General features: G+C 36.3%; 1 protein-coding gene across 1 annotated transcript; it reads right to left on the bottom strand.

Annotated features, from left to right (window-relative positions):
• Positions 1–906: 906 nt before the first annotated feature.
• LOC131642916 (monosaccharide-sensing protein 2-like) lies at positions 907–6040 on the bottom strand. Its single transcript, XM_058913077.1, has 5 exons — positions 5551–6040; positions 4909–5475; positions 3885–4822; positions 2180–2367; positions 907–1544 (listed from the first exon to the last, which is right to left on the bottom strand). Exons 1-5 carry the CDS (start codon positions 5627–5629, stop codon positions 1100–1102), a joined length of 2217 nt encoding a protein of 738 aa, XP_058769060.1. The 5' UTR covers positions 5630–6040; the 3' UTR covers positions 907–1099.
• Between the last annotated feature and the right edge of the window lie 16657 nt (positions 6041–22697).

Below are 22697 nucleotides of genomic sequence, written 5' to 3'. Positions count from 1 at the left end.
ATACATTATGTATACTTGCGTATACACGCAATCAGGGTTCCTCGAAAAAAGTAGTTTCCCACTCAACAAGGGGTAGACCCAACACTTATGTGTCCGCTTCAGGTGTTCCCAAGGGATAGTGGGATTAACTAGCCGGAAGAAAGGGGTCAAGTAACCAGAAGTGGAAATGCTTCGAGATGGGGAGAGGGTCTTCCTTAACTCATAGGGAAAAGTTTCATGTTTCAGAGAAGCGCTCCTATGAATCAAATAATTAAAAAGGGAAGAATCTCATGTCGAGAACTCAATGGCGAAGGTTCCAGTGAAAGAAAAAGGCAGAGAAGGAAATGGAAGAATAAAGCAGTTACAAGCCATATCAGACCAAAATAAATGACCAAGTCAAGAAGCATGTTGAGAGACAGTTGTTTTCACCAAAATAGACTAAAACAAAGGGATAGGTGAAGGAAGTACCCCCCAGTAAAAGATGAGGATATGGTAACAAATAACTCCGACTCACTGTCGAAAGATGATTGCGACCTAATATGCAACATGGTCTCTGTACTACCTAATGAATGAGATTGTGTTGCAGAAGTATCAGAACTACTGGAATGTACTGGAATGTAATGAATAAGAGGTGGCAAAGCACAATTAAGTGTGTTATTTTGTCATGAATAATGAGTGTATCGAACAACGAAATGCGTTTTTCAAAAGATCGGATGAAGGTATAAAAAGTCATCTAAATCCTTCATTTATAAGGGCTAGAGTGAAAAATAGGGGATAAATAGAGTGAAAAATAGGGGATAAATAAGGTCCTAATAGATGGTGGGGTGGCATTAAACTTAATGGTCTTTCTTACCAAATTCAGCGCCAATCACCATTGTACCAATTGTAAAATAATTTCGTTTTTGAATGAAGATAACTATATTCCCATAAATAAATCAGAAAAATTAACTTCTTTTTTTCTTTTTTTACAGAAACAGAGTTTCATGTTCCTCAATATCAGCCCACAAAAATAAAATATTAATAGAAAAGATAAACCGAAAAGAAAAAAAATTAAACAAAACTGTAGATTGAAAACAATTAAAAGGTACAGTCAAAACTTCCAATTTATCATACCCTTCAGTCAGTTATGATTGGCTGCCTCAGCCTGTTTTGCTCCGACAGAGAAGAACTCAATGATCACTTCCAGTGGCATGCCTTTGGTTTCTGGAACTTTCAAGAAGACAAACACCCAAGCTATGAAGCACACGATTGCATACAAACCAAACACACCACCGAGGCCTATAGAATTCAGCATAACTGGGAGTGAATAGGTGACAATGATATCACATATCCAAAAGGTAAGAGCACATATGGCAATGCAGAGACCACGGACTCGAGTTGGGAAGATCTCAGCACAAAGAATATTGGGAACTGGCCCAAATCCCATGACAAAGAAACAGAAATAAACAACAACACTGACGGTTGAGATTGATGCATTTGCAGTGCTGCCCAAATCCACAAGACTCCCTAGGACTAAGATAAGAAGAGCTACTATCAAGATGGGGATTGTAGTGAGCAGCAAAGTCCTGCAAGAATTTTAAAAACATAGTAAGCAAATAATCCGCCGAATATTAGACAAGAGAGTTCTTAAAAAGTAGCCTTGTTTTGTACCTTTGAACCCAAATTATGAAGAGAACTATTTCAATAATATCTCTAATAACAGTTCGTTTTTTATAACCTTGTATTATCCTTCACAAGAATTACTGAACTAAAACATCCTAACATCAATATAAGTTGTACAGTAAAACAAAGTAATGTAACCATAGAAAGATATTTCTTTAAACGACTCTAAATGAAAAACCCTACAATGTTAAAATAGCAAAATTTGAGCATCTTCCTAAATACCTTCTTATGTAATCACAAAAAATAAACAGAAGAAAAGTTTTTCTTTTTAAATAAAATAAATTAAAGACCGCCAATGGAACCAGTATAAATATCAAGAATACAATGAAACATGATACAGCAAAAGAGTAAAAACTGTCAAACCCACATTGTTGTTGACATCAATCTGAGATTATTGAAAAGCAGAGGTAAAATAAATGTAATAGACATGATATTTTGAAGACAAAAACCCCACCAACATACATCCACCTCTGGAAACATATTTCTACCCATGTGAGCTACAGATGTCAAAAGAAAATAGTAGAGGGGAGATGGATACCTTCTGCCAGAAATATCCATGAGCCTCATGGCAATAGCTATACAAGGAAGCATCAGCAAGGTTGTCACTGCACTAATTAGAAAAGACGATGAAGTAGAACTAAGGCCCAGGTTTGAAAGAAGAAAACCAACACCTGCCTGCTCAAGAATTTGTGGTGTATAGTAGAGGACTCCATTTATACCGGAGAACTGCATTGATTCAAAGAGGAGTTAAATGATAGTCCAGCATACAATTCATTCAGTAACAGAGTCAAGCACCAAATATTGGTTCATAAACAAAACGTAATTGTTTTAATTGGAAACTTCAGCAGGTAAATTGTCTCTAAGCTTGAAATATGTCATCAATGATTTTGTTTTCATTTTTTTCTTCTGATTTTCTTCTACAATAGAATACATCAAGTATGGGTGATCCTATAGTAACATTGTCTTCCACTAGATAAGGGTTAGCTTGATTTCAAACTGCCTCATTATTGATAATCTTTAGTAAAAGCAGTAATAAGACAACCAACAAAGTATAATTTATTCAACATCACTGACGCAAAGGATTTTTGCTATTAATTTTCATAAAATGAAATGCGACTGATTACATTCAATAATAGGAAGTTTTTGTGGAAATGAATTAATAGTTCCAATCCAATTGACATTTTCCTTTTAAGATTGTCATAGTCTCAAAGACAGGAAATTCAATCAGGATATAATAATAACCTAGTATGCCAAAATAATTTTCAACACAATTTAATCAAAGCTGGTTTTAATATCATATACCATTAATTCATATATACTATTAATTAAGAAACAGTATGATAGAGTCTTAACTTGGGTGGTTTGGGCATATGTGGAGAAGATCCATAGAAGTAAGGAAGGTTGGCTAAATGAAATGAATAGTCCAACTGTTAAAGTGAGAGTAAAATCAAGAAAAACTATAGGCCAACCATTAAGAGAGCTTTAGGTAAATGGTCTACCTTTGAACTTAACGGACATTGTGCGTTGTTTGATCCATGTAGCTAAGCTGGTGGGAATTTCATTGAAGTTAAAATTTCCAATTTCATTGAAGTTTATTTAACACCACGAGTGTTTTTTTAAGAAAGGAATTTCATTGAAGTTAGATACAATGATGTGCATAATTTTTTCATTAATAAATGTCTAGTTTTTTAAATTTTGCCGAAGAAAATTTTGGCTTGAATCATTTCCACATCCTCTCTTAATTTTACATTTGAGAACAGACTTGCTCTCACAACAACTGTCATGGACCAACTATAACTTAAAATTTTAAGCTACTGGGTGAAAGCATGTGAATGGTTTTACACTCATAAACCAACTACAATAATTTCATTCCCATAACATCTGAAAGTCTCAAAACTTTGGCAGATGCATTTTAAGAGAAATTGTATGCATTAGATTCAAACCACTAACACTGATTTATGCCGCTAGTCAAGGTATATCACTTAGCACAATCCAAGCTTAATTATCATAACATGAAGATTCCTAGTAATCTAAGAAATGTAATGCAGAGGATATCATTTAAAATTTATAGTTAATCTGCTCCATGTTAAACATATTCAAGGAAGCGACTAACATGAAAATAAGAACCATTAACAACCACTTGGAGACAACACTGAATGTTTTGTTTCATCACAGAATAAAATTGAACTAAAGCACAACGTTACTACAGATGGAAACAAAAAACATAGCAAACATATTATTACCTGCTGAAGAATTTGAAGTCCCACCCCTACAAACAATGCATGTTTCACCCCCGGTTCAAAAAGATCATTCCAACTTGGCCCTTTTGCAGCTGTTTCAGCTGGATGAATCATAGCAGGTCCAACTGGCTGGTGATGCATGAGGTCCTTGTTATAAAGAGCTGGTTGACTCACTAGAGCAGCAGTCTGTACAGCATCACCATCTGTTGGCAAATCACCACCAAGTGAAATCACAGAGCCACGTCTAGATCCAGTACCACCCTCTTGGTGTAAATATATTCTCTTGAAACCACCTTCCTTCTTTCCATCTGGGCCTTCTTGTTCAGACCATTTCCAAGCTAGCTGCCAACCACCACCAATTCCAGCACTACCAACAGGCTCTCCTCCATTCCCTTGTAGGAGACTACTTTGCCTGATGTTTGCAAGGCTACCATGTGCCTGATGAGGCAGGTCCTTATCCATACTAGTTGCTTGACGTGAGATCAATGGACTATGCAAATTGTCATCAGAATCACCGGCAGCAGCATCCGATATATAGTCATCACCCTCTCTAGCAAGGCTTTCTTCATCCCAATCTTCATTCTTAGGCTGATTTCCCCCAACACTGAACATGCTTCCAAAGTGTGGAAAAAGAGAGCTCCCCATTCTTCCATTTTCTGGGACCTTCTCATGGACACTACCAAATAGGGTCACCAAAGGGTCCACTAGACCACTTGGATTTGCCATGCTTCCAAATCTAGATATTTGGGCAATGGAACCCTGTCCAGTGACAGGTCTGGCAACCCAGGACTGACCCTGTTCAGCCCCATACAACTTGATCTGATCTTTAGCCTTTGATGGATCCTCTTCATCCGCTAATTCATTGGCCGGACCAATTATGTACTCTTCTATGGATGTATCACCCCCGTTTCCAAGACCCTCCACCAATAAAGCCATCTCACCTGGTCGTGAGAAAAGACAAAAATTAAAATAGAAATGATAAAATAATAGAGAAAATGCAAGTAATAATTGAAGAAACATAGCTAACCGGCAACATCTTGGCATCCACGAAGGCCCTGCAAAACTTTTTTAGCCTCAAGCATTCTTCCTTTACTGACAAGCCATCTTGGAGACTCGGGCAATAAGAAGATGGTGAGTGCAAAATAAAAAAGAGAGGGGATTGAAAGAACGCCCAACATGAGTCTCCAGCTTGGAGATTTGGTGAGTGACATCCCAAAGACCATACAGTAGGAGAAAAACATACCAGCAGAACCAGTGAACTGTGGAAGTGTATTGAGTAATCCCCTGGTCTCAGGAGGAGCAATCTCGGATATATAAAGAGGTACCAAGGTAACAGCCAAACCAATACCGAGACCATCTAAAAGTCTTGCAAAGAGGAGTATATAAACATTTGGAGACCAAAACATGACAAGAGAACTGAGAAAATAAAGGAGGGAGGAGATAATCAACATGGGGCGTCGTCCAAGCAAGTCTGATAGGGCACCGGAGCATGTAGTAACGACGGTGGCTCCAATAAGTGACATAGCGACAATAAGACCTTCCACGGTGGGTTCACTTTCTAAATGAAATTCCTTCTTTATGTATAAAATAGATCCTGCAAATTGATTAGTTTAGTTAATATGAAGATAAGATCGGACATGATGATGAGAAAAAAAGGAAAGAAGGAGACCTGCAATAGTAGCATTATCCCATCCTTGAAGTAAATTACCGATAGCAGCGGCAATAGCAACAATAACAGCTCCACTCATTGTAAGAAATTACTGAAAGAAGAATGATTCAGAGATTGATCATAGAAATGTAAGAAAGAAGATTGATTCAGAGATGGGTTTGAGATGCAGATAAGAGCATCTACGGTTCACTCAGTGTGTGTGTGGTAGGATGAGATCATGAGAGTGACTTATTTCCTTGTTTATTATTATTAGAATATAAAAATGTATGTGAGTGCAGGCAGATAGAGAAGAGAATAAAGCGATCCTATTCCCCGGGTGGATTAGAAAAGAAAAGTAGGTAATGGAAACCAAATGGAGCCCCCTGTTTTCTTTGCAACACAGCCTCCCTGTTGGACACATGCCCCCCCTGTTTTCTTTGCAACACAGCCTCCCTGTTGGACACATGCCCCCTTCTCGCTCTCTCATCACCCTCCTGGATCGGACATTCACCTCTTCTGCGTCTAACATTCGGACAACACACTTAACGCTTCTATAAAAATAGCATTATCTTTTTCTACCAATATTTACTTTAACTTTTATTTTACCTCATAACTAGTAAAAAAATTGTGTTCGCACGATCACTTAATATTAAATATATTAAGAAATAAATAAAAATACATATATTACAAAAAAAAATTATATATAAAATACTTGATTGTGAATAAATTGGACATAAAAGTTTCACATAACAATCATCCTCTTTCAATTTTTTCTTATTTTCTTGATTTCCATTTTAAAATAGTACGACATACTTATTGAGAGTCATATAGCACAACCTAACTTTAGATAGAAGATTTGATTTATTGACCAAAGTAATATTTAAATTCGATTGGATTAAAATATTCCATCTAAATTTGTATTGGAGCTTGAACTCTAACCTATAACATACACAATAATTACTTTTGGTAGTACAATAGGCAATTTAAATAAAAAGTTTAAGTACACTTTTGATCTTTGTGCTTTAATCAACTCACGAAAATGGTCTTGTCTTTTTCAAATCCACGAAAATGGTCCTTACCTCCCTTCAGAAATGTTGATGTGTCAAAAAAAAATGCTTACATGGTCTGACTTACATGAAATATCACAATTTAAATCCATTTTGATAATTTGTAAAAGAGTCAAAAAAATCTAAAATCATAAATAACCTTATCCTTAATTCATTTCATCAAAACCATTTCAATACCCATAACACCTTTATCACACACACTCTCTCTCTCTCTCTCTCTTATCCTACCCCCACCCTACACACAATCACGCCACACTACTCCCTCCTTCAATTTTCACACACGCACCACACCACCCTTTCTTTCACGTTCTCAATCACCACCACCAACAAAAATAAACATCTCTTAGTTCTTTCTTCCGTACACCAAAAACAAAAACACTCTTTTATTTCTCCTTAATGTATGTTTCATCACTCACCACCATTTCATATACTTTTCCTTTTTGAGATGGGTTCAACAAACCGCATGTTATCATAGAATGAACAAGACAAATTCATGCTTCAAACCGTTCTTGGTCCTCCAACTTTTCATTTTCTCATAACTAATTGTTTATCCAACGAAATTGTTTTAATCGTTGTTGGTGGTAAGTGCCGTTGCTGGTGTTGATTCTCTTCAAAATAAACTCTCTGATCTTGTTAAAAACTCATCAACTTTCAATTGGAACTACACTATTTTCTGGAAACTTTCTCAATCAAAATTTGGCGATTACATTCTTGGTTGGGACGACGGATGTTGCAGAGAACCAAATGAAGAAGAACAATTAGAGACCTTTCAAAGAAATTAAGAAGAAGAAGAAGAAATGGTTGAGCAGAATATGGGGAAGAGGGTTTTACAGAAGCTACACAAAACTTTTGGTGGTTCTGATGAAGAGAATTACATAATCAAAACACTTACCGGGTCCACCATACCCTGATTTACATACTCCAGTAGTTGAAAGTGATGATGAAAGTGATTTATGATTTTAAATTTTTTGTGTTTTGGTGAAGAATGTGTTCTGGGTATCATGAAATGGTTTTATTGAAATGAATTAAGGATTAGGTTATTTATGATTTAAATTTTTTCAGACTTTTTGCAAATAATCAAAATGAATTTAAATTGTGATATTCCATGTAAGTCAGGCCACATAAGCCTTTTTTTGACACATCAGCGTTTCTGAATGGGGAAGTGAATGTAAGGACCATTTTCGTGGATTTGAAAACGGTAGGATCATTTTTGTGAGTTGATTAAAACACTAGGACCAAAAGTGTATTTAAGCCCTAAAGTTGATAACTTTTGAGTCATCGTAAAGATAATCATCTACATTATCATCGTCAAATAGTGAATTTGGTTGAGATATTGTCATGGAATTGTGTTTGATGGTGTTGGAGTTGTATTAGCTAATGTGTTATCAAACCTTTTAGCTAAATTGACTCTCAAATTGTTGACATGACTTAATGATATTTTTTTTACTCTAATATTTTTCCTTGTAGTTGGTTGAGTGTTTGAGGATGATTTAGCTTGAGTACGTTAAACTGAACTTGTTACAACATATTTGTGAATAGGTGCTTCATTATTGTGATATCCATGAGTTAGTATGTTTGGAGAAATCTCTGCTAGTGGTGTTCTGAAGGTTGAAACTTCTTTGCTCATAGCTTTATATAAAGATGGAGTATTTTCTTTTGGCATTGTTTTCAATCTCTTTTATTTCCTCTGGTGAAGTATATTATTTCTATTAAGCATAACTTTTGCCTCCCTTTTCTTCCTCAACATATATGTAAAAAGAGAATGTTCTTTGTCCCGTCGTTCATCCATTTCATGAATACATAAAATTTGTTTTTGTTGTTATTACTCAATATGCCTCAATCTTTTGTTCTTGTCTATAAATAATTTATACCATAAAAATTAACAATCCAATATGTTATAACAAAGTATATTGAACATCAAGACACAAACTGCTACTTGACCTTCAAAATACAAAACAGTTAAACAATTTAATATACTATCAACTACCTACCTAATATTGAAACATGTCTTAGATCCCCCTAATTTACCCTTCTGCACAATATTAATTTACACTAAATTATACCCTCTTTCGTAATTGACTAATTAACTAATATCCTTCATCCACTTTGCTGCCATATGTCACACTCTTAGTGGATCATAACTTTAATAGTCCAAAATTTCACTTTCCCTCCATTCCACTTATCATTTGACCGGTTTCTTCTATTCTTTTTCTCATTTTCTCTTTCCAGACTCAGATCTCCATTCTGACTTCTTCTGCAACTAAGTTTTACATCTACAAAGCAAAGGAAAATCTGATTTGAACCAAACCTTCAAGCCTTTTTCTGCAGCTTTTCTGTAAGTTCATCACTTCACATTTAAGTCGTTACTTCTCAAAATCACATTTTTCTATTTTTTATACTCTCCATTCTGTTATGCTTTTTTCTTCACTAATCTGTTTATGGATTAATTGCTGAGAGAAATGTCATGGTCGGCGGTTATGGATGTCGATTTTGTGACGAATGAGGCACGTGTGTTATTCTCGATAATGGTGGCTCCGACGGTGCTGGTTGATAGATGATGGTGGTTCCTGGAAAAAAGGGAAGCCAACGAAGGAAAGCATGGTGACGACATCTGTCATACCCTAAAATTTGCCCTCATATATTTGCAAATGTAATTTTATTTCGAATAAGTGATGTTGCTCAATTGGTAAGAATTTGAAGTTAAAAGGTACAAGAGCGAGAGGTCCCGCGTTTGAATCTCACTTTTAACATTTTTCCTTTTATTTGTTTTTAAGCATAGTTTTAATTTTATTTTTATTAAAAATCACAAAAAAAATTATTTTTTATCATTTTAATTTTAATTTTCGTAATAAATTAAATATTTATTTTTTAATAGTCAATTTTTCATTTTTTGCATTTTTAGTAAAAAAAAAATCAACAAAAAATCATAAATAAAAAAAGATTTGATATTATTTTATTCATGTTTATAGATAATGCATTTTTAGGGTAGTTTTTACTTTTAGGAGTAAATCAATCCAATATGTTAAGAATTGAAATCAAATTAAATTTGATTTTAATTTTTAATTATATTGTTTAATGATTTAATTATTACCTTTTTTAATTTAACCTAAAAACTCAATATAAATAGAAGAACCAACAATAAACCCGATGGACTCTCGGTGACCGTAAATCATTTTCTAAACCTTACCAACAATTCACGAACCCTATTCTCTCCCACAAAAATCCCATTCATGCTAACTTTTGTACATATATCAACAATTTTAATATTTTTTTTTCAGGCAGAAACCTTCCTCACTTTTCTAACCAACTTTCTCAAAATATTCCTCACAAAAGTCAAACCATTGCTAACCTTGTTTTGTCCAATAAAAGAGATCCCTCGCTCATTACAATGAATCTCTCCATCAGCCTTCAAAATTTCACATAAATTTGTGACAACAATCACCATCAAAACCAACATCATAATCATCATCGTCCTCTTTGATTTAATTCACACAAAACAACCTATTGACATTGTCAAGCTACAAAGAACTGAATCATACAAGAGTGGAAAAACTGTGAAAACTGTGGATTGAGAAAGGATGAAGATGAAGTTTTCTTCATCGGGTAAATCAGTTACAGTTTGTTATGAATTTCAGTTCGCCCCAATCAACTAACCTCTATCTATATATACCCAATGGTATAAGAAAAAGAAGATATGCACCCTATAGGAAGTGGACACGTAAGCATTACAAAAAAGGAGAAAATAAAAATCTAATAATCTCCTAATACTCCCCCTCAAGTGGGAAGATAAATGTCCACCATTCCCCACTTGGAAGTAAGAGAGTCATACAGTGCCCATGGTAAAGCCTTAGTGAGAGGATCAGCCAGTTGCTGTGCTGATTTCACATGAATTAACTTGAGAAACTGGTTCTGTACATGTTGTCGAATGAAATGAGAGTCTATGTCAACATGTTTGGATCTTTCATGGCTAAGAGGATTTGTTGCAAGTTGTACAGCAGATAGACTATCACAGAATACCATCACAGACTGCACATTGACTTCAAAAGTGCGCAACAGCTGACGTATCCATAGCAGCTCAGAAGTGAGAGATGCTAGAGCGTGATATTCTGCCTCGGCAGATGACCTGGAAACGGTAGGCTGCTTCTTGGACTTCCATGATATCAAGGCATCACCAAAGAAAACACAAAAACCGGTGGTTGACTTGCGCGTAACCTTGCAACTTCCCCAATCAGCATCTGCAAAAGCTGTAATACGATACGAGGATTTACTGGGAAAAAACAAACCTTTGCCTGGTGTGCCTTTAAGGTACTGCAAAACATGGTGCACGCCTGCTAAGTGACTGCTACGCGGCTTTTGCATAAACTGACTCAGTCTATTAACTGCATATGCGATGTCGGGTCTTGAAATTGTCAAGTACATCAGTTTTCCTATGAGTCTTCGATAGGCAGAAACATCAGCAAGACTCTCACCATCAGTATCATTGAATGATGTTGCAGGATCAAGAGGCACACGCATAGGCTTGGATGCAAGATAACCTGTATCTTGAAGGAGCTGCAAGGTGTATTTTCGTTGACAAAGATGGATCCCACTGTTAGACTTTGCAATCTCCAAGCCCAAAAAATAATGAAGATCTCCCAGAACTTTAATTCTAAAGTGTTTCTGTAGGAGTGTCTCAATTTCTTTTAATTTCGTAGAATCTGGGCCAGCAAGCACAATGTCATCCACGTATACCAAAAGAATTACCAAAGAGGATCCCTGACCACGTGTAAACAGGGAATGGTCAGCTGACGATTGCTTGAAGCCCAAGGATGCAAGAGTGTCACTGAATTTCCTGTACCATTGTCTAGATGCTTGCCTCAGACCATATAAGGACTTGTTTAATTTGCAAACTAGATTCTCCCCCTTGATGGGATAGCCTAGAGGCAGCTTCATAAACACTTCCTCGGACAAATCACCATTCAAAAAGGCGTTATTAACGTCCAATTGAATGAAAGCCCACTGATTTTGTGCTGCTATAGATAATAACAACCTGACTGAAGTTAATTTTGCCACAGGGGAAAAGGTGTCTAAGAAGTCTATACCAGCTTGTTGGGTAAAGCCCTTAGCGACTAAACGCGCCTTGTACTTGTCTAAGGAACCATCAGCCCTATATTTCACTTTATAAACCCATCTGCAACCCACAGCTTTCTTATCTTTGGGGAGAGTTGAAGGATAGAAAAACACTTAGAAAGGGGGGGTTTGAATAAGTGTAGCTTTAAAAAACTTGACAGATAAAAATAAATTGCACAGTTATTTTTATCCTGGTTCGTTGTTAACTAAACTACTCCAGTCCACCCCCGCAGAGATGATTTACCTCAACTGAGGATTTAATCCACTAATCGCACGGATTACAATGGTTTTCCACTTAGTCAGCAACTAAGTCTTCCAGAGTCTTCTGATCACACACTGATCACTCCAGGAACAACTGCTTAGATACCCTCTAAGACTTTTCTAGAGTATACTGATCCACACGATCACTCTAGTTACAACCTGCTTAGATAACCTCTAAGACTTCCTAGAGTATTCTGATCCACACGATCACTCTAGTTCCTTACAACTTAATGTAATCAATTCTAAGAGTATTACAAATGCTTCTTAAAAGCTATAATCACAAACTGTGATATTTCTCTTAATCGTTTAAGCTTAATCTCACTAATATATTACAACAGCAATGTAGTGAGCTTTGATGAAGATGAAGATTCTGAGCTTTGAGTTTGAACAGAGTTTCAGCAAGTTAATAGGCGTTGTTTTGTTCAGGATCGTTAACCTTGCTTCTCATCAGAACTTCATATTTATAGGCGTTGGAGAAGATGACCGTTGAGTGCATTTAATGCTTTGCGTGTTCCGTACAGCATCGCATTTAATGTTATACGCTTTTGTCAACTACCTCGAGCCTTGTTCACGCTGTGTCTACTGACGTAGCCTTTAATAGCTTTTAACGTTCCTTTTGTCAGTCAGCGTAGCTTGCCACTTGTACTTTCTTCTGATCTGATGTTTGTGAGTATAACGTTTGAATATCATCAGAGTCAAACAGCTTGGTGCAAAGCATCTTCTGATCTTCTGACCTTGAAGTGCTTCTGAGCGTGATACCATCAGAACTTCAGTGCTTCTGTTCTCTTGTTCTTCTGATGCTTCCATAGACCCATGTTCTGATTCTGCTTCGACCATCTTCTGATGTCTTGCCAGACCATGTTCTGATGTTGCATGCTGAACCATTTGAGACAAAGCTTCTGAGCGCTGAATTATGCGTACTCTTTATATATTTCCTGAAAAGGAAATTGCATTGGATTAGAGTACCATATTATCTTAAGCAAAATTCATATTATTGTTATCATCAAAACTAAGATAATTGATCAGAACAAATCTTGTTCTAACAATCTCCCCCTTTTTGATGATGACAAAAACATATATAAATGATATGAATTTGCGATCAGAAAGAACAGACGGCAAAAGACAAATTACACAGCTATAGCATAAGCATATGAATATGTCTCCCCCTGAGATTAACAATCTCCCCCTAAGATAAATAATCTCCCCCTGAAATAAATACTCGAAGAACTTTAATAAAAGACTTCCCTGATTATTTCGGTAGAGACGATCATATAAGCTTCTGTCTTTAGAGAATTCATAGCTTCTGACTTCTGCTTCCATAGGACAGCTTCAGAACTAGAATTTCTTTAGATCCCTAGAACACTCACAGCTTCTGATTCCTGCTTCCATCTAGGACAGCTTCAGAACTTGAATTTCTTTGATCTTCTGAACATTCACAGCTTCTGATTTCTGCTTCCATCTAGGACAGCTTCAGAACTTGAATTTCTTTGATCTTCTGAACATTCACAGCTTCTGATTTCTGCTTCCATTTAGGACAGCTTCAGAACTTGAGTTTTCTGGATCTTTAGAACATTCACAGCTTCTGATTTCTGCTTCCCTCGGATAGCTTCAGAGCTTGAATTTCTACCAACCTTACTTCATGCTAGATTTGTATCAGAACATTGTTGAATGTACCAGAGCATCATCAGAGCATCTCTACATCCTGAAATGTTACAGAACAAAAACTAAACGACAAAAGTCAGCATGAACGAGTCAGAACATAAAATGTATATTCGAACACATTATATGTATCAGAGCCATATAGGCTAAAATAATGTATCAGAGCAAATAGAATTTTGTCAGATCAAATAGACAAATATGGATCAAATTCTATTATCAGTGCTTCTGATTCATTCTTCTTTCTTGCTTCTGATCTCTGAAGCTTGACAGCACTCAGCTTGCTTCAGTTTCCATGGTTTTGCTTCTTGTGTTTGCTTTGAAGATTCTCTTCACTTCTTTATACCTGCAAAACACTTAAACCATATAGAACTTGCAGTTCTTGTTAGTAAATGTGTGGGAGCTTTACCCAGCAACTGATAGATTAATCAAATCATTTATCATTTATCTTCTCCCCCTTTTTGTCATAGCATCAAAAAGAATATTTCAAAAGATTCAGATGAATAAAACGACAAATAAAATCACTGGAATGTAAAACAAAGAAAGTTTTCATTGATAATCAAAAGATATTACAAAAGGTTCCTATGTTTAACAAGATGAGAAACATTCCTAGCAAATACATAAAAAGTCATCCCAAGAGGAAATGACTACAAAAATTAAAAACAGCACCCTAGCAAGACACACTCTGTGTCAACCCATCAAGAATCCCTGTGGACTCTTGTCTTCCAGACTAGAACCTCCACTGTAGGAGAGATCCAAGTGACCAAAGAGGAAGAGAGGGACAGTTCACAGACAGGGAGCTAATGTTGCAAACGGGGCTTTCCCTTAACATAGAAGTTAAGAATATCATTCTTAACCTCCTCCCATAACTCAAGAAAGTCTTCTGTCTTTGGGTGAAAGTTGATAACAACATCAAAGAAGAGGTCTGACTTGAGAGGTATTGTCGCGGGCGAAAAACCGTTTTTGTGTTCCTCTTTTTTGTGGGATGAGACACCTGATGCCTTCTTTGGGCTCGAGTGCTCATAAAAAATGATTTTTCTTTTGTACCGACCAAACTTTTTATTGTTTCCAAAGGAGGAAAAGGAAAAAAGCTGCAATAACCTAAAAGTGGGGGAGAGATTCCGGGTAAGAGGGTTGGTTATACGAAGGGAAGGTATTAGCACCCAACGTATCTATAGTACTCTATAGGTTTCTTTGTTTTGTTTATTCCATTCTTGTTGTGGTGGAGGTTTTTGTGAAATAGGTGGGACCTAAGGTGTTTGTTTGATTATGCTCGCAAAGATCATCGCGATCCTCTGCATACATATCCCTTAGAGGGAATCAGAGCATCTGTAGCTCGGGGTCTACGGGTGCTAAGGTTTGAATGGTTTTTTTTGTTTTGTTTTGCTCGCCAAGGATCGACCTTGTGCCTACGTATTCTCAAAGGGATGTTGAGAAAGTCAGAGCAATCGTAGTTCCCACTTATGCTAGTGGAAGCAAAGAAAAATAGACAAATGTCGTCTAAATGCTAGATGTATCTAATCTATATCATCACATACATCTGTTTGATTTTGTTTAAAAATCTTTTCATTATAAGCCCGGGGCCATGCCACTTAGGGTGCTTAGAATGATAAAGATGTTTTTGTTTAACCAGCCTTGTGGTAAAAACTTTCAATGAAGTCAGCCTTGTGACAAAAAGTTTTAATTAATCAGCCAGCCTCGTGGCAAAAGTTTCAATGAAGTCAGCCTTGTGACAAAAACTTTGATTAATCATCCAGTACGGTGGTAAAACAGTTTGATTGATTAGCCAGCCTTGTGGCAAAAAGAAATTTGATTGATTAGCCAGCCTTGTGGCAAAAAAGTTTGATTGATTGATTGTTTGTGATGATATATAAGAGATACTCCTAGCATAGAGATGAAAAATGTCTAATCTCCTAGGGTATTTGTTTTGGATATTGGGGATGCTTATAAGAAGCCCGTGGGTCCTTGTACGAAGCCCAAGAGGAGGCTATCCGAGGGTCCTTGCATTGTAAGCCCAAGAGGAGGCTATGGGAGGGACAATCCAGGGTCCTTGCATTGTAAGCCCAAGAGGAGGCTATGGGAGGGTCACTCGTTTGTACAAAGCCCAAGGGGAGGCATGGTATAGTTGGTCTGAGCTCTTAGAGCGATTTCACCGGGAAACCATACTCTATGTCCTAACCTAAACTAGTGGAGATTCTTTGCACGAAGCCCAATAGGAGGCTATGGGGAACCTAGTGTTGTACTAAGTTGAATAAGCATATATAACACAAACACACATATGAACAAGTACGAACAAACATGAACAAGTACATGAACAAATATGAACAGTTATACATATATGACAAAGTGTGTGTATATAATGGAGTTTATGAAGGAAATATACCTGTAAGCATGATCCATTTGTATACACAGGGCTTGGGACTCACACTCGGGGAGAAGTCCATTTGAATTTATTCAACAGCTATGTAAACAGGTATTTACAAAGGGGCTCGGGACTTATACCTACATGGAGGCCCGTGGTATTTTTGGGAAGATTTAAAGAAACCTTCATTTTTGGTTTGTTATTAAAGTTAAAACAAATAGATCGAGATATGTACAAAAGGCGTACAATGAAATACCTAATTTCATGTACTGGAATGGGTATGTACAAAAGGGGCTTGGGACTTATACCTACGTGGAGGCCCGTGTTTTATTTACAAAACATGGTTGACTGTTTATTTACAGACGCGTTGTTTGAAAAAACGGTTTGAAGATTTGTTTTGAAAGAGTTTTCTGTACAAAGAAAAACTGTATAAAGAAAAGGAAAGGGACTTATACTCTCTAATATTCGAGAGGCCCATGTTTTATTTTCATAAAACATGGTGGATGGTTTAAAAAAAGAGTTGAAAGATTTGTTTGTTAAAAAAACTGTTTGGAAGTTTATTTGGAAAAAAGTTTTCTGTTAAAACAAAAACTGTACAAAGAAAGACGAAAGGGACTTATACTCTCTAATATTCGAGAGGCCCCACATCGTTTTGAAAATCAATTGATCAATTAAAAAGATTTAATCAATAGTTTCCTTTGAAAATCAAAAAGAAATGGTTTACCGTTTTTGAAAAGAATCGTGATCGCTCGTTTTTAAAACAATTTGAATTTTGGAAGAAATCAATTTAATCAAGATAAACAAGAAGATTGTCTTCAATTAACACTTAGATGATTAGGGTTTGCTTCAAAAAATATTTACAAGTGATTAAATTTGAAAATCAAATGAAAAATAATATTTTAAAAGTATTAAAATTACTTAAAAACAAGTCATTTTAAAACCAATTAAATGTATTAAATAAATCTTTTTTTTGCGATTTTTTTTTAACATTGTCAAAATATGTATATTAAATAAAGAGTGTAAAAAAAAATGAAGTGAAAATAATGAATTTTGATTGGTTAAATGAATGGTTAAAGTTTGTTAAAAAATGAAAGAAAATAGGTTGCAAAAAATTGGTTTTGTCTCCAATAGGGCTTGAACCCACGCCCTCTCTCTCACATGCCAAAACCTGGACCAACTGAGCCACGCTTGTGGCTTGTTAAACATACGCGTTCAATAAAATATATTTTCAATCAATTTCCAAAAACCTTTGAACCAAATCTGGCGCCAAGAACAAACCCTCAACAAGAATTTGAAAATCTTCGAAACTGAATGAAATTGATCAAGTGAAGGGTCTATCTCACTCGTTTTTTCATAAGGAACATGATGGTGATCTTTAATTTCATTTATTTTTGCTCTAAGGTGATCAATTTTCTGATGAACACGAAGAACCCTAATATGACAAATCATTGTGAAATCGTGTATGATCATGATATGATGCAATTGATTGAGGGTTAATGATCCTCATAGGTGCAGAAACAAGATGGTATGCTCATATTTCATTTATGATGCGTGCAAGTATGAGTTTGAAGTTCAAGTGACTTACCTTCAAAAACGGCCAAACTGGAGATTTGATTCTTCAATATAAGTGTTACAGATGCTTTGTATCAATCTGGATAGCTTCAATGATGATTATGGAAGGTGTCTGGATGTCTGGAATCATCTGAATTCATCTGGCCATGGCTATGGTACCCGACCTGCATAAGCTTGGAGTGAGAATCGAATCTGATGATTCTGAGGTTATTGGCTATATGTGATGGATTGGATAGTTCATATGTGATATATGGATGATGTTAGAAGCATTAGTTTGGACAGAAATGAGCTTGTGTGGATTTTGGCATGATAAGGCTCATTTGATGTTCATATGGAGGTTGAAAAGTGAATCTGAGTTTTGGGGTGATTTGGGGTGTGTGAGTGGTTCAAACACATCCCATATGATGTTTATGAGTTGTTAGAACCATCACTTTGGCCATAACTTCAATGATTTGGAGGTTGAGTTTTCTACCTCTTTGAAAACTATGAAGCTTGCAACTTAAGAAAGAAGGGAGAAAACCTATAATTGTGAGGTTTTGGTGTGAATTTGAAGATGATTTGAACCTCTATTTATAGGCCAAGGATTCTGAATGAAGAGCTCTTGCAAGTGGCTTCAAGGATGATGATTTGGCTTAAGAGATAAAATGGAATCTTTCACATTAAATGCAAATGGTTAAAGTAACTAAACCATGGTTATTTTGGCCAAGCTTCTTATCTCTTTCCTATCTGATCTTAAACCAGAAAATATCTCTCAATCATTGCTTCTTTGCATCATTACTTGAATTATAGGTCATGTAGTCTTGAAACTTAGTGAAAAATGGTGAAAATTCAAGTGAAAATGATCACTAAATGCATAATTCAAAACCATAGCTACACTCCATATTTTTTCATGCTCTTGGACATTTTGGAAAGCTCATGTTACACACTTCAAAAGCTTAGTTGAAAGTTTCTTCAAGATCCTTAAGGAAGTGGGTGAAAAAGATCCATGAACTTTGAGAAAAATGAAGTTTTATGTGAAATTTTCAAAAGATACCAACTTTGAAGCTCCATATCTCTTAAATGGTTGATCTTATGGAAAAAATTTATATGTGTCAAAGTTGTTTATTGGATCAAAATCTACAACTTTCATGTTGGAAGTTTTTTTCAGTTTGTAGGTGAAATTTTGAGAAATTCCCTTTCAAAGTTTGGAAAAAACCATGAAAAACACTTAGAAAAATTTCTAAGTATGAAAAGTCAAACTTTGACTTTTTGATTCTTGATTGATTTTCTTGATTTTTCTTGATCAAATGACTTCATATATCATATATTGATGATTCAAAACTTCAAAAGTCATGGTTGACCAAAATTCCCCAAAAGTCAATGGTGATCTTGTACAGTTGACTTTTTCAGACGAATCGCGTTTCTGGAGATTTCAAATGAAACAGGCTATCCTCATCAAATGAATGGTATGAATGGATCACATTGAAGCATTAGAGGATATTGAGCCATGGTTTGAGTTGTGACACCATGTCCTGATTAAAAAGTCAGTTGCTCAGTGAATTAGGTCAAAAACCCTAATTGTCGACCTGATGAAATTGATGACTGTGGATCTTGAATTGAGATGTAATTTCCATTGGATGTTGTCATAGGGATTATTTGAGGATGATTGAAACCTTTGATTGACTTCCTGGGGGTTTTTATGGTTTCCCAAATGTGATCCCTGATTTCAGTCCCTGATAGTTTAAAACCCTGATCTGAGGATTTGTCTGATCAATCTTTGTATAGGAGATGTTATGAGCCAATGGATTAGGTCAAAATGATGCACTTGAGGTCTTGATATCATGTCCCAAGCCATTAGGTCAAATTCTGAGCAAAAGTCAAGAGTATGCTAGTCAAAACCCTAATTCAGTCGATTCAAAGTCTTTGAACTTGTTGAAATGAATCTCTGAGGACCAAATGTTAATTGTTGATGAAGATGATTCATTTGAAATGAAGGGAGAACAAAACCCTAATTGATTGTTACTTGTATTGATGAGTGATTTCCTGATTAAATCCTGCTGAGTCACAAGTAGCAAACACAAGCTATGCAGTTTGTTAGAGATGCAAATGATGCATATGCAGATGATATGAAGTGGTATCTTAGGTCAAAAATTGGGGTATGACAGATGCCCCTATTTAAGTTTCTTCAACCTGAGATATGAAGATTGAAATCTTCGTTTTGATGGGGTGGAAGAGACTTAAATATCAGAAGACGCGAATTTTGGACCTAAGATACCAAAATTGCGAATGATGCAAGGATATCTTTACCGAGGGGATATCAAGAACTGACTCCACTGGGGACAAGAGATTGGGAAGGATGTCTCAATCCTTTTTAGGAAGAGAATCCATTTTTGCTTTTCGGGAAAGCAAGTGTATGCTTTACCGGGGATTGATAGCTTTGTAAGAAAAGCTTACCTATCGACATTATCGACTATCATCACAGGGATAGACTTGTTTAATAATGCGAAGGTGAAAGTATGAAACTGCATTACCGACTATCAGCATGGTGATAGACTTGACAAGGTAAAAAGAGTTTCAAAGGTTCGGTTAATATTATCGACTATCAGCATTGAGATAGACATGTTTAATAATATAACCAGAACAAAAGGTTACCGACTACCAGCCTCGTGATAGCGGTTTTGAAGACATGATCAATTATCAGCCAAGTGATAAAATGATTCTGGAGACTTTGCTAGGGAAATTACTGGTTATTCAGCTTTGTGAATAGTAATAAGGCCCTGATTGTCAAAAGGTCTTCATGATTGATTTTCTAGAGAGGAAAAGTTTTTGAAAGAGACATAAACTGCTTAGATGATAAGGCTATTGCTTATTGTCTGTTTTTCACGACTCTGTTTGGGGAATCGGAATTTGAATTTTTTGGTAAAGACAAGGTTCTATCCATGAATGAATTGGAAAGAAACAGTCAAACAAGACTTTGCACCCAGTGAGGAATGAACTCGAATGGGTATTTTCTCCTTCGTTTTGAGAGGAGAAACTAAAGCAACCTTCTTCCACGAGGAATGATCTCAGTGGGGAACTGGAGAAAGAATATGTTTTTTCTGCTTATGGGTGACAACCTACTTGGAGAGATGACACGCCCATATTTGTTTCTTTTTCTTCTTTTTCTTTTTTTTTCTTTTTGAGGATAAATATATCCTGAATGAATGATTTCGAAGCAATCATTAAAAAATGCAAGAATGCATAAATGATGCAAATATGTATGAATGATGAATGTCATGAATGTCGCATGCATGTTGACAATGCTGACAGACAAAGAAGTATACTGGAGAGGGACCGACGTCGCGATACAACCAGATACTTGGTTAATGTTCTTCAACACGGTGTAGATAACACAGGTGATGAATGGTGTTGCGTGCTTTAAACTTCTCTGGGGAAGATGAGCATCTTTTCTCATTGAGATGAAAGAACCTCTTCACTGGAGATTGGAGATCTTCTTCATTGGGAATAAAAGACCTTCTTCACTGGGGATAGAAGAGTTTCTTCACTGGGGATAGAAGAGCTTTTTTACCTCGAGGGGTAATTGCTTCAAGAATTCTTTTCTGGGACAAGAATACCGTTGTCACAACAATTTTTCCGGGAGAATCCTTTTTGTTCATCCTATGGAGACGACTGCTGATGTTCCTTCCGTTGTTCACAACTCAAAGGAAAATTTCGCTTTTATTTTGAAAAAGAAAAGTGAAGTAAATTCATTTAAAACTTATTTTTTTCTTTTTTTCAAGAACGAATAACACAATTAAAGCGTCATTTTGCAAGCTAAAAGAAATTAGAGATTGCAAACAAATGGGCACAAGGCTCAAATTTATTTAATAGGATGGAAATCAGCTAAAGGCGTGATTCCATGGAGTATTTACAAAAGTTGGAAATGGTAATTATGCGGAAAAGGCTACATTGAAAACAATAACCACTATTCCCTCTAATAACTTTGAGTTCCAACTGTGCTTGTCGCTTCAGATTGGAGATGATTTGATTGAAGATCCTTTGATGAAGTACAGACTTTTCAGGTGACGAAGTATAGACTAATGCAGTTACTTTGTCATAAATCCCTAATTTTTGCCTAGATTGCCCTTTCAGGTTTTCAATCTACCAGGATGAATTTTTTTCTGTTTATTGTCTCTAATTTTTGCCTGGACCGCCCTTTAGGGTTTTCAGTCCACCGAGACGCTCATTTTTGCCTAAGTCGCCCTTTGCGGGTTTTCAACTTACCGAGCTGTTCTTTTGTATTTTTTAGACAAAGTATTTCTTGACTGCATCAGCATTCACAGGATGTGGGAGTTCATCACCATCCATGGTTGCAAGAATCATGGCGCCGCCAGAAAATGTTCTTTTGACAACATACGGGCCTTCATAATTAGGAGACCATTTGCCCCTAGAATCTGGTTGAAAAGACAAGATCTTTTTAAGCACGAGGTCGCCTTCTCGAAATTCACGAGGTCGAACCTTTTTGTTGAAGGCTTGTTTCATCCTTGCTTGGTATAACTGTCCATGGCATAGAGCAGTCATACGTTTTTCTTCGATTAAGTTCAACTGATCGTATCTACTTTGACACCATTCAGCTTCTGATAACTTAGTCTCCATGAGGACTCTCATTGATGGGATTTCGACTTCTACGGGGAGCACAGCTTCCATGCCGTATACTAGAGAAAAGGGAGTTGCCCCTGTTGAAGTACGCACTGAAGTACGGTACCCATGTAAAGCAAATGGCAGCATTTCATGCCAGTCTTTGTAAGTGACGACCATTTTCTGGACGATCTTCTTAATGTTCTTATTGGCGGCTTCAACAGCGCCGTTCATTTTTGGTCTGTAAGGAGAAGAGTTATGATGCTCAATCTTGAATTCCTCACACAATTCTTTCATCATCTTGTTATTCAGGTTTGAACCATTGTCAGTAATGATCTTGCTGGGAATACCATATCGGCAAATGATGTTATTCTTGATAAACCTCACAACCACTTGTCTTGTAACATTGGCGTAAGATGCTGCTTCGACCCATTTGGTGAAGTAATCAATTGCTACTAAGATAAAACGATGACCGTTTGAAGCTTTCGGTTCGATCATTCCAATCATGTCGATACCCCACATGGAGAAAGGCCATGGAGATGAGA

This window comes from Vicia villosa, unplaced genomic scaffold (genome assembly GCF_029867415.1).
Source record: "Vicia villosa cultivar HV-30 ecotype Madison, WI unplaced genomic scaffold, Vvil1.0 ctg.006090F_1_1, whole genome shotgun sequence".
NCBI classification, from domain to species: domain Eukaryota; kingdom Viridiplantae; phylum Streptophyta; class Magnoliopsida; order Fabales; family Fabaceae; genus Vicia; species Vicia villosa.
This window is presented reverse-complemented; position numbering and strand designations above follow the sequence as displayed.